Source organism: Patiria miniata, unplaced genomic scaffold (assembly GCF_015706575.1).
Source record: "Patiria miniata isolate m_02_andy unplaced genomic scaffold, ASM1570657v1 HiC_scaffold_4, whole genome shotgun sequence".
In the NCBI taxonomy this organism is placed as follows: Eukaryota; Metazoa; Echinodermata; class Asteroidea; order Valvatida; family Asterinidae; genus Patiria; species Patiria miniata.
The window spans coordinates 9,246,332-9,259,195 of record NW_024037071.1 but is presented as its reverse complement, the minus strand read 5'-3'; the positions used below and the strand labels follow the sequence as shown (position 1 = coordinate 9,259,195).

The following is a 12,864-nucleotide window of genomic DNA, read 5'->3' as shown; positions in this document are numbered from 1 at the left end:
GTGCCCTTTCAACAAAGACATCATTTGACAAAAGTGGGAACCGCCAACACAGGGCTGGATAGCTCAGTTGGTAGAGTGCTGGAACGGTAAATCCAGAGGTCGCAGGTTCAAACTCCGCTGCAGTCAATTTCTTTATTAATAACGAACAAATCTTAACAATGAATAACTTTATAAAGGGCTGCGCTGACAAATAAACAAAATATTTCATCAATAAGTAGCTATAACAAGCATACATGTGCGTGTATGTACCGGTACATTTACAATGTACACTTATTTTCCAGAGACAATGAACACTGACGTGGAAATAAGAGGATTGTCGGTTTCAATTAAACCAAAGCACAAGCATGCATGATGCACGACAACACACTTGGATATTAATGAGCAATGTACCGGTACATCTTGTGTGCCCCACAATGTCTAAAGGACCGATATTTAATTTGTCTTCCCTCTAACACAAGATGTTACGGTACTTGCGATAAACAGAGGAATCAACTATGCGTAGGACTTGCGAATGCAAAATCAGTTCACAATGCAACACAAACATTTCTGTGGAACACATACATGTACCGTAGTACCGGTATGCCATGATCACGAAAAAAAAATAGGCCCCCCCCCAAAAAAAAAAATTGTTTTTGCACACCGAGCTCCACCATAGTATTTTTACAGTCAATCTTTTTTCCACGTATTGTGAAAACATTTCAATTATAGAATTTCACCTTTTTTATTACTTTTTGAAAATTCCAGTACAGAATTGAAATTGAAAAGAAATACCAAATATTTCAAATGAATAATTACGAGAGGAAATGGTACGGAACCACTTAGTCTAATAACAACAGTCCCAGAGTACAGGGTCACGGGCATCCAATATGAGAATTCACCCTACACAATACAAATACTCCCAGTGTTATCAAATTGCCATAGCTCTAGGCATAATCCCTGACAAAAGGGTGAGCCGCAACCCTGGGGTCACCTCATGGGACACAAATCCCCCACCCCTTAAAACAGGCAGAAAAGGGTCCACAACTCAGTTATTTTTAGGTCACACAGAAAAAAGGTTAAACTCGGCCACAGAATATAGATGCCTTAGGGGTGTGGGGAGGGGGGGGGGGGGGACTCGGTTAAAAAGCTTAGTTCTATATCCCCAAGGGATTATTAGCTGAAGAATGTAGAAGGGTTAATGTTGCAGGCTGTGGGCTCATTTAAGCAGATGGTTTCCAAGTTTAGCCCCGGCACTGTGTGTTGAGGGGGAGCGCTGGATGAAATGCCAAATGGCAGCCAAGTGCCAAAGGATTGCTGAGAGTGATTTACAAAATTAACTGCATGGAGGTCAGTTCCCGTGGGAGTTTTTGCCCAGTTGTGCTTTGAAGAAACAGTGAAATCCCGGGCACATGTGTACAAGTGTGTAAAGCAGCAGTGAACTTTACGTAGACCTTGAAATATTTTTGGTAGTAAATTTGTGAGAAAGACTTTTGGCGAATACATTGCCAGCTGGGGTCTGCTCTACAACAAGTGTTGTACATGCAGATGAATTTATTAAAGATGTACTGACCATGTTTTTATTTTTTAGCTTATTTCCAAAAACAAAAAAAATCGGTTTTACCCTTTATTTACATGTACTGTAGTGCTCAAAAACACCCTGCCTATTACTCCCTGGAGGTACATGTACAAAATACCCATAGTATGGACCCGCCTACTAATTGATAAATTGCTACTTTGCTGGCAATACATAATTCATTCACTTTTGAGTAAGCCACTGACAAAATCGGCCCAAGTTGAGTTCTGGAATAATTACTTTACAACGTTCTATATGCAAGTACTGTACATGTACATTGTATACATGTATAATGCAGTTTTCATGGGGTAGACTGGTTCCTGCCTCCCTCCTGTATCAGGACAGCTAATGTAGGCACCGGGAACCAGCTTACTTTTTTTTCCTTAATAAAATAAAACCTACCATTTATAAATTTGTTGGGAGGGAAAAAATTGAATTTGTTGAAGAGCATGCATATGCTCTTCCCACAGCGCATGTAAGTCTTAAACTGCTGTCTGTGTCATCTCATATGGGTAAGGTTCTAGCAGTTTGGCTCTGCTAAGGTCATATTCCAGGTGATTTACTACCCGTACTTGCAATGAAATGAGATGGCTTTTGATTTTGGCAATGAACTACGTTATGCACTGCTAAGTTGTGCGCCACATTTCCGTCCACAGCCTTGAAATGTCTCAATGTAATTGCTGTCAGTTTTAATGAGCGGACCACAGACATTTGACTTTAACGAGTCAACTTATAGAAATGTTGATGATTGACATACCAGTGCATACCCATAATGTACAAATCAAGTACAATTTCTTTGCCACCAGGTATAATTATTTAATTTAAAAAAAATAACTTTTTCGTAATACTGCAATTAGGCAGATGCCATTACAATAACTAAGCCCAAAACTATAACTGTTTAAAGCAAACAAACTATATATAGTTTAAAGCACAATTTTCAAACTATTTCAGGCTTGCGTAATTTCAGGAATAGCCAGAAAATTTGCCAAAATTGTTCGACTTTCTGAAGATAAAAGGTGTCAAAACTTAATTCTAGTGCAAATAGTCCCCCTCTCAAACAGGCCTGCCTGATACCTTGGGTACCTGTGGAGGGCCGTGAAGTGATGGTCACGGTGTTCCTGGGCAAGACGTTTTACTACAATAGCCTCTACCTGTGAGGCAGAGACCAGATTGAGCTGATCTCAAGCTACTGCAGAAAAACCGATCTCTTGGCCTGATGAACAGGGATAAAAACTGTAAAGCGCTACATGAGCACCCCAATTTTATCATTATCTACTCACCTCTTTGTTTCTCAGCGTGCTGAACTTCTCCAACGTTTGAGCAATGAAGACAATGTCCATCTTATCTCTGATTGCTGACGGGTCTGATGTGCTGCTCTCTATCTCTCTGCCAATGGGTAGGGCCATGGTTGAGTTGCCGTAACTCATCTAAACACGTACGCAATGCAAACCAGAGAAGTACGGTAACACAATCAGTCTTCCAAATTACAACCATCCACTAACTCTGTGCACAAGTACCAGTGTAGCGTGAATACCCGAATTTTGGGCAGCTACGATCAAGACAGTTGTCATTTCTTTTGCTGGACGTCACACCTTGATAGTGTATTTCTTATTTTGGCAAAGCAAATGTTTTCAAAGCTTAACAAAGTTCTAAATTCAGCAGTTCCATGAATTATGCCCCAGGTTAAAGACCTGCAATAGTTTGTATTGCCCGGATAGGCATGAGTATATCTTTTGTACGTTCATGTAACATAGTTAAAATAACACAAAAATACACCCTCTGAGATACTTGCAAGGCATAAGGTCTAACCGTTCTACTGTTTAAACGGTAACAGACAGTCACAAATCCCCGCCCCTTCCCCTGCCATGCCCTCGGTAGGCTAGTTACCAACAATCAGATCATATTTCAAGCAAGCACTATGAATAGTCAAATTCAGTCAACAGACAAAAGCAGGAAACTACACAGCTGTCTTAAATGTATCAGTCACCTACACTCAAAGCAAAGCTGCGTCAAGTTACATAAACAGTCACAGCCAGTCAATCCTGCTTTATGTAGGCTAGGAGCTTTTAACTGTTGAAAACAGTCACTTGATTGATTTTGACTGAAAGGACAACTTGGCACAGAATGTATGTTTGCATAGGAGGGTTAATATGTTTTAAGCAAAGATCGGCTGCAAACGAGTCACAAGCCCCTCCCTCACAAGATTTCAGCGGGTGACCTGTTTTCACTGAGCACAATTTCTGGGCTAAGTTAGCTCTTTGAAATTTCCCTCCCAGACTCTCACGCTTACCAGGGAGGCCGACTCAAGGCGTCGCGTCAGCTCATTAGCATATTCGCACCGGCTGGTATCCTGGTACGCCCAGACTCCGTTCAGGTTGCACTTCCTGGTCGCCACGGCTGGGGTGGGGGAGCCCATGTGACTGGTCCCCGCACCGTGGGGGCAGGCGATGGTCTCGCCGATGCCGGAGATGGTCCGCGGCCAGTTGAAAGTTCCTGGAGATCGAGCCAAATGATGATGCGTTTATAAAAAGGGGATACAAGTGTGATTGATTAGTAAACATGGGGTTTAATAACTTGTTAGGGGCCTACCGGTAGCTGCCAAAGGAATGGGTTGTTATGGCAACTAGGACCCCAAACTGGTGTTAAACATCATGTTAACAACGTACTGCTCCTTCACACTGTTAACCTGATTCATTTAGCCTTTTCGATCTAAAGCTTCAATGAAGTTGAAAAAAATTACAAACTTCCTACGATATTGTTCTATCATTTTGCTTCATATCCAGGCCACTTCTATGGTGCACATCGCATGCACAGTATGCTCAATATCATTAATGGCTTTTCAATTGGGTGTTTTAGCTTAGATTTATAACAACGTGCTACAGTCAGAAGGCACAGCCGTAATGGGTCATTCGGTAAACTTAAGGTCCAAAGTGTGACATTTCTGCTGTCCCTGAAGCTTGTGATTTGCCATTCAAGTATCATTACAAATGACTTCAAATGATGTTTTATTTGTTGAGAGGGAAGTTTGCTTTATATCTCTAGCCAATCTACGAGTAAAAGGGTAACTCAAGGTTTAACCTGTGGTACGTACTCCGTAAAACCCTGGAAAAGCATCCAGGTAAACCCCAAATTACTGCCTGTTTAATTTCGCATTCTCTCCAGAAGTGCACCCAGAATTTATTAAGTCATACGGTGCAAGTCAGATGTTACACGTGTGCATGGACAAAGGGCCCGTATACCAAAATGCCTGTTTCTTTATAGTCTCCATATTGAAAAGGTCAATAAAATCTCGCAGATAATCAAAGTCGGGGGGAAATGCTTTGAATGGATATATTGAAGCAAACAATGCCAATTGCATCGGTAATAAAGATTTTGACATACTGTTTTGCTTTATTAATTTATAAAAATTTCGGAGGGAAAAATCAACTACATGTACATGTACCGGGGTATATGTCTCGTTACCCCACCCGCAAAAAAAATATCCTTTTCAAGCTGTAACATAATAAACAGATATAAACCATTGCTTGCAACTAAACTGCTGTGTACTAAACTCCAGATGTTTGGGACTGACGAGACGTGTTAACTTTTATGCTGTCAATGGCAGCAAAGCCAGGGAAAAAGTCATTTAATATACATGTAGATCAAATCCATTAAAATAAAATTTTAATGCATGATTAAAGCATAACCATAATAATGATAATATTGGCTTCTTGTGTAGCGCTCATGTCTGTCACAAAGTGACACTCCTGGCGCTCCAATATTACCCTGGCTTTAGCACGGCTGCTATTACGACACTCGAGCACATGAAACATTATTGAAATTTCAATAAAATCCGGGGAGAATTGGAGAAAAAATGCACGTGTTTACAAAAAAATGTATTATGTACATGCATGTATGCATACCGTCCCTTATACTGCAATCAAAATGGAATTCCAATGGCCTTTGCAGTTCCAGCTATTAACATCTGAACTCAGCAATGCCTAAACTGTGTGTCACGGGAGGGGGAAAATGAATTTGCCAAACATATGAACCCTGGGAGAGTTGCCTAGTTATGCGGTTGAACTTCAAATATATTGGGTAATAATTCATATTCAAGGTAATGGTGACCTGCAGAGCAGACTGCAGTAAAAGGCTTTTTGATGCCTGGCCTGCGATACAGATCTAAACAAGCATTGGAGCACTCTGATTTCATAAACAGATGGCGCATCAGGCCGAGATGTGAGTCGGTTTACATGTCAACAAGAAACAGCATACATGTATATTCCCAAAACCCGTTCAAATGATCATGCACTAGAGTTACACGTAAAGCATGTGTCATGACAAAGTTCAGCCAGGCTTCGGTTAAACTCTTCCAAGATGAATCTACGAGAACGGGCAGGACGGCAAGTATTCCCATGTCATCATTACTGCATCAGGTCTTTGAATACAGCAGCTAACCTTAAAGCCCCTGAGGCAATGCACGCAGGTTGGCGTACTTTTCTTCTCACCTGCGATGCCCCATTAGGAACTGGATGCAGATATCTGAGCGCCAGCACTAGATGAGGCACAGCTAGAGTTAATTAACGGGCATACCACAGGGGTTTCAGTCTAGTTATTTTGTCATCAGATGCCGAGAAGTGGGAATATTTTTTACTAGATTATCTTTCAGTCTGCCGGACAGTAACGGGAGTACAAAAAAAACACTTTATATCCCAGATAGTTTTCAACCGTTAATTTTTTTTTATGACTGCTGGCATCTTATTCACACTTGTCAGCTAATTGAAACGGACAGAGGAATTGCAATGAAACAAAGACACTAACTTTTTATTTTAACAAATAGTTTTGGTTTCAAAGGACGGCTCTTGTTTTAAGACTTCTGGCATGTTATTCACACTTGTTGTCGGCTAACTGAATGCGACAAGGTTATCGTAAATTAATTTAGAACAGAGATAACTGGCCTGTTACTCCCTGAACCGCCTGAAACTGCAAAGCACTCTATGCTTTTATGGATTCATCAGGAATTGAATACAATGTAATACAATGTTGCAAAGGTGCTAATGGGTTAAAGACTTCTGGCCGGTCATTAATACCGGCACTTGGCAATCGCATTCTGGCATGAAACAAAGATATTTTGTTTAATAATCTGACATCTGGTGTGCCGACTGCAGGCTTGTGTTCAGGCAGTCGGGAAAGGAATCACTTTACCTCGGTTGTCTTGCGTGACCGTCGCCGGGCAGTACTTGGTGTCGTTGTTGTCCAGGATGATGACGGTGACGTGCTTGTTCTTGTTGCCCCGCGAGGTGGTAACCCGGCACTCGATGTCCCACACACTGGTGCTGTCCATCTGGATCTTGTAGAGCAGCAGCGTGCTGCGGATGCGCGCCTGGTCCCGCAGCACGGCCGTGGTGATGTTGATGCCCTCCGTCAGGTTGGTCTGGATCGGTCGGCCGTTCTTGAACCACTGGATGCGCTCGTTGGCGCCCTCTAGATACGTGGCCTGGCACTCGATGGGGATGGTGTCGCCCTTGAAGACGACCTGGCTGTTTTCTGGCTCCAGTTCGAACATGGGGAGTTCTAACGGCCAGTCTGCAAACAAACCAATCAGGAGTGTTGTAGTCCAGTCCATCACAAGTCTGGTCGCACGTCAATCACAAGTCGGTTTATAACAAGTCTGGTCACTTTTAACAGCAGATGAACAACAACAAAGGAATGCCTTTGTCACCACAGTTCATTTAAATAGCTTGTCGTGACTTGTGATTGACTTACTGTTTGTGGAATTCCGTCCGAGAATGAATGTCTTTTTTGTGAGTCAGAACATAATAAAATAAAGTCTAGTGCTTTTGCAATGATAAGGTACATGTAGCTAAAGTTTATAAATTGGAAAGTTTATAAATTGGGAGTACATATACCGGGTAAATGGGGGGAAAAAGGTGAAATAATATGGATCGGATGCTTCAAAATAAAAAAGGGATTTTGAAGGATCATGCAGACCCGGTCATTTTTGCTGTAACATCAACATTTCACATTAAACCCAGTCGGTGACAAAGATTTTACGCCACTGCCAGAGACTCACCACAGTGCAATTCCTTTCTCTTGAGTTGCCTGACTTTTTCCCCCCGCATGGACTGGGGGAAGGCGCACGTCGTTGTGTCGGCTACGCGCACTTTGTTGTCCTTCATCCATCGCACGATCCACTTGAGTTGGCAATCGCAGACCAGATAGTCCGAGGCAAAGTCGCTGCCATAGGAAAAAAGGAGGAAGGAAACATTCTAAATGTACAATGTAACCAAGAAGATAAGTGACTTTCTCAATACATTTTTTTTTTCTTTTCTTTTTTTGGCTTCATAAGTATACATGCAAAGCTAAATAAAAAGTTTAATGTTGATATGTGACCAATGTCTTGTAATACAATACCTTAATCCCCTCCCCCTCCAAATAAAAAAAATGTCACATGTGGGAATTTCGAATTTAAACTAGTAACAATCCATTAGCAATACAAAAGGGGGGATGTGCGGGTAATTGCAGCACAGCATTCAAATAAACTTACAGGTAAACTATTTCTTGAACCCTGTCGAAAGTTGCAGCTGCAATGGTGGAAATCTGGTTGAATGAGATATTCCTGCAAATAGAAAACAAGATGCATCTCAGAACAGTACTGTTATTTTGACCTTTCAATGGAGTAGTTCTGAATGACTGCAATACTGCAATCCTTTTATGCAATCAATCTTAACATCAAATTTCATGTACCGATTTGGAATCTTCAGAATAATTTGGTTTAACTAATGCCTCAGGGGCTGATTTTACGAAACTATTCTTATCTTGCGACTCATCTTATGACTTATGACAAGTCCTCGCTTTAAGATCGATCCTACGACTGATTTCACTTAACCCATCTTAAGCAAGATGCATCAAAACTACCAATATGATGGCTGTTTCATGTTTGATGGCTGTTTTGTTGACGAAACAGTCGTTGAAAAAAACCTGTTCAAAACTAACTTCCCACACGCAAAGAACACGAACGTTTGCCAGAAAAATTACTCTACTCAATAACTTTCACACACAAGGTAGTTCCACACAACATACGATAGAGTCATTCTTACTCCCTGTTTCATTACGCTATTTTTAAAAAGTCGACTAGGTGTTGGCGTATAATTAAATTTTGTAAATAAGCTATTTTTATTAAAACTACCCACGTATCAGAAATCTTTTCAAATCTGTTTCTACAGCGGTTTTCCACCTCAAAGCTATAACTCTATGCCGACACTTGTCTTAAACGGCACTGATTTCCAGACAATATACAAATTAATGCATGCATTTTCGATCTTAAGTTAAGACGAATTCAGACGCGTTGCTGGGGAATTAGGATGTACTGAATGCATCTTCAGTTTGGTGAAATAAGACCTAGGACGAGTCACGAGATAACATGAGTTACCCTTCCTAAGACGCATCTTAGCCTTTTGTGAAATCGGTCCCTGGATCATCACTCTAACACAGGCGTGTGTTCTGCAGGTACTCATTCCCTGCAAGCAACTGTTGGATTCTCTAGGATTCACTCTTGACTTCAGAAGTCAGATACATGTGTAGTAGGGGTTCTCTTGAAACTTGATCAAAATTTTACAAACTATGCATTGCATCAATTCCTTAATTTTTTAGAAGATGTACACGATGTAGCACTCACAAGTCTTCTAGACTACCCAGGCCCACAAACATGCTGTTGTTGACGCTCCCAAGTCGATTTCTGGACAGGTCCCTGGAAGTCAAAAAGATAAAAATGCACACAAACTGAGAAAAAGAAATCCTGGATTTTGCAAGACATCTCCTACCAGAAGTCATTTTGGAAGAGTGTTTAAAATAAGCAAATAGAGCAGCAAAAGTAATATTCATGAAGATAATGTCATTTTTTTTGGGGGGGGGGGGGGGAGGTAGGGTGGCGCCTTCATTTTCCATGTATATACCGGTATGTAGCACATTCTGTACCGGTAGTTGAGGAAATTCCCAATTTTTCTGGTACCGGGCAAGTGTTGGGGAACGCCATACTTTGGTATGCCTGATTACAACAAAAACCCTAAAATTAAAAACTAAGGCCAAATTTTGTACTGCTTTTAAAAGTTTTAAGACCACTAAATACATCCTCATAAACTCCAGGATGCATATTTCATGTACACTATACATACTAACAAATGTATTATAAAATTCAAATTTTTATAAATATTTCATAAATTTGTGCCAACCGAAGCCACAAAATAGAAAAACCCACACAGCTACCGGTAGGGCAGGCAGCAATCAATAGGCAATTTCCCCCTGTGGAGTTGGCACAATAACATCCAGGCAGTCGGTTTGAGTTATTCAGATCAGACCCTCCTGATCTCTCCCTGGGCCAGGCTGCCTCTGACTGAAAGATGGAGTGGTTTATACAACACTTCTGGATAAACACATCCGACAGACTGGCTCCCACAGCAAAAACATCCCGGTGCACACATGCACACAAAGAAAGTCGGACATGTGTCTAAAGCCTCTGTACTGTGACGTACATGTACATTTTTGGTGTCTAAGAAACTACATGTATTTGTAACAAAAACATGCAATTACATGTATACTGGTATACATGCAAAGTAAAGATGCTGCATATGTGTACACATATATGTAACTGTATGTATTCATTAATTAAGGAATTACTACAAATTTGAATAATAATTCCATGTAGAAATTTGAACAAAATTTACACGTACCGGTATGTACGTGTGTGTTTAATTAATGTACCGGTATGTTATTCAACATATTTGGTTTGTTTTTTCCAACAAATTTTTAATAAAGTAGTTTTCTTTCAACAGAAATAGCTCCTGTACTTTTATCAGTTTTAAATTTTCAACCCTCTGAAAATACTGTTTTATTTTTTTTTCCTGCACCCATAACGCACAGAGGATACCCCTGAATTCTTGTCCCGCTGGCTGCAAACAATTCAAAACAAATTAAGTAAATATTCCATTACTAAACGTCAACATCAATGTCTTTTGTTCCTACTGTAAGTTACTTTGTCATTAGCAATGAAATTTTTTTTGGAGAAATGTGTGTACAAAATGAATACATTATCACGTGGCACTTGAATTTGTTTTTTAAAATCATAAAATGTTCATTGAGTTTGGAACAAAAGACCATCAATGAGGTGCTCAATCTTGAAGAAATTTAATTTTGTTCATGAATGGTTAATAATACTCGGGCTTATAAATTATTTTGAGAATTTTTCTGAAACAGAAGACAGTCCCCTTACACACACCACAAAATCCTGTTCCTTAGAGATACCGTATAAACAGTCGGCCATGAACCCTACACACAAATCCTCATACATACATGTACCGGTACACGATATGTATACGTATGCAACGCATTCCTCCGCAGATACCCAACGCACTGGAATGTGACCGACCAATGAATGACGTCCTGTGTTTCTTTAATTCTATTCTTAAGACATCCACGCTCATTGCAGTGATATTGGATTCCAAAAATAAACGACAGCCGCTAAACAATGAGCTGAATTGGCAATAATCAAATTAATTATAGACATGCCGCACACCGCTGGAGGCCCATTGAATGATTGCAATTTCCTGTGCAAGAGCATCCAAACACACACTGATATATGCATTGTACATGTGTACAAATGTACATCAATTAAGCATGTCGGTGAGACCATGGACATGATGGAGGAAGGAACATGGTGAGACCATGATGTACATGTAACTCCAACAGGGTTCCAACCGTCTTGGAAAAATCCTGGAATTTAAAGCTACATATGGACAAGTCATGGAATTGTGTTATTTTACAAGGAGTCATGGAAAGTTGCATGATACTCCAAGGACAAAAACCACGTAGAAAAGTCTACATGTAGTACAGTTGAAGTGGTGTTCAGAGCTTTGTAGTACCATGTATGCTAGGAATAAGAGGGTGGCACTGACAGGATGCCTTACTGGTACATGTATGTAACTTTAACATGGAAAATGGGAGGATCAGATGGCTGTGAGGGGAGGTGGAGGCCATCTTGTTGATGGTAATGCACATGGCATCTAAACATATATTTTCAGTGAGATGACTGGCCAGTGTATTGTTCATAGGTTCATCCAAGTGTGATGCCAAAACAGTGTTTGAAATGATCCATGTCTGTTCCATGGCCTCCCCCCCCCCCCCCCGATTATTCACTTTCCATGTCTCCTTTAAAAAAAAAAAGGGAAAAAAAAGAGGGAAAAAAAGAGGGAAAAAAAGCAAAATTCCATGTATTGTTCATGATTTTCCATGATTGCTTAATTAATAAATTCCAGATTTTTCCCATGACTCTGTGAAGTCGGAACCCCTGTAATGTGGCTAGGGAAAACAAACGTGCATGCGAAAAAGTGAAACTTATGCAATCACACTCACTTCTCTCTCTCTCCCCCTCTCTCAGGCTGGCCGTGTCCAAATCACTTGGCTACAGCTTAAAATTTACACACACACCTATGGAAGCAGCTGCAGCCACTTCCTATAGACCTTATTTCCAGCCGTATCCAAGTAATTCAGATGCGGCCTACATGTATCTCTCTCTCTCGGTCAAAGAGCATCCTCTCTAGCTCATCGCAAAGCCAATCATGTCACAAACACTAACAAGGGATTGGACAATAACAAGACCGTCAAAACTTACAGCTTCTCAAGTTGGTCCAAGCCATCAAAGCTTTTCGGCTCGATGTAGGAGATGCGGTTCCCGCTTAAGTTCCTGTGGAGAAGAAAAAGGAAGAAAATTGAAAAAGAAGTGCTTGGAAACTAGTGCCCGGTAGTATACCGGTACATCTAGATCACTGCTACAAAGGTTGCAGAGGCACATACCGCTACAGTATGTGTATGTTACACGTAAATGTTCCACATATATGCAAAAAAGAGAAATTGTTAGAAAATTTTTTGAAACAGAATAGGAGGATTAAAAATTCAGTACATTGGCAAACATACATACACAAGGGCGGATCCAGAACACAATTTTTTTTGGGGGGGGCCCAAAAAAATTTTGGTCCCCCCAAAAAGTGGGTCAAAAAAATTACGGCGTGGGGTTCGGGGCCCGCTTAAGGACCCCGAAAAAAATTTGGATTCTAGATGCTCTGTGGTGCGAACTGAGGCAATTTCTGACCACTTTAACCAATGTTTTTTGAGGAAAAGATGGTGGTGTACTCATTGCCTGCCTTTATTACGATGTCACATAAAAAAATTTAAAAATTGGTTTCGTTTTGTACATAATGTACTGTATACAACTTACAAACTTGTTCAGTAAAACTACATGGTACATGAACTGGTATAACATGTATATATTCCACTTTAAA

General features: G+C 40.6%; 1 protein-coding gene across 2 annotated transcripts in view; it reads right to left on the bottom strand.

Annotated features, from left to right (window-relative positions):
- LOC119739926 (adhesion G protein-coupled receptor A3-like) overlaps window positions 1-12,864 on the bottom strand; it is a 64,798-nt gene that overhangs the window by 19,309 nt on the left and 32,625 nt on the right. For both annotated transcript variants that reach the window (XM_038215068.1, XM_038215067.1), the window contains exons 4-10: window positions 12,198-12,269; window positions 9,210-9,281; window positions 8,079-8,150; window positions 7,605-7,768; window positions 6,737-7,117; window positions 3,843-4,045; window positions 2,833-2,979 (exon numbers count right to left, since the gene is read on the bottom strand). In XM_038215068.1, coding sequence (XP_038070996.1) covers window positions 2,833-2,979; window positions 3,843-4,045; window positions 6,737-7,117; window positions 7,605-7,768; window positions 8,079-8,150; window positions 9,210-9,281; window positions 12,198-12,269 — 1,111 coding nt within the window. The remainder of the gene's footprint in view (window positions 1-2,832; window positions 2,980-3,842; window positions 4,046-6,736; window positions 7,118-7,604; window positions 7,769-8,078; window positions 8,151-9,209; window positions 9,282-12,197; window positions 12,270-12,864) is intronic.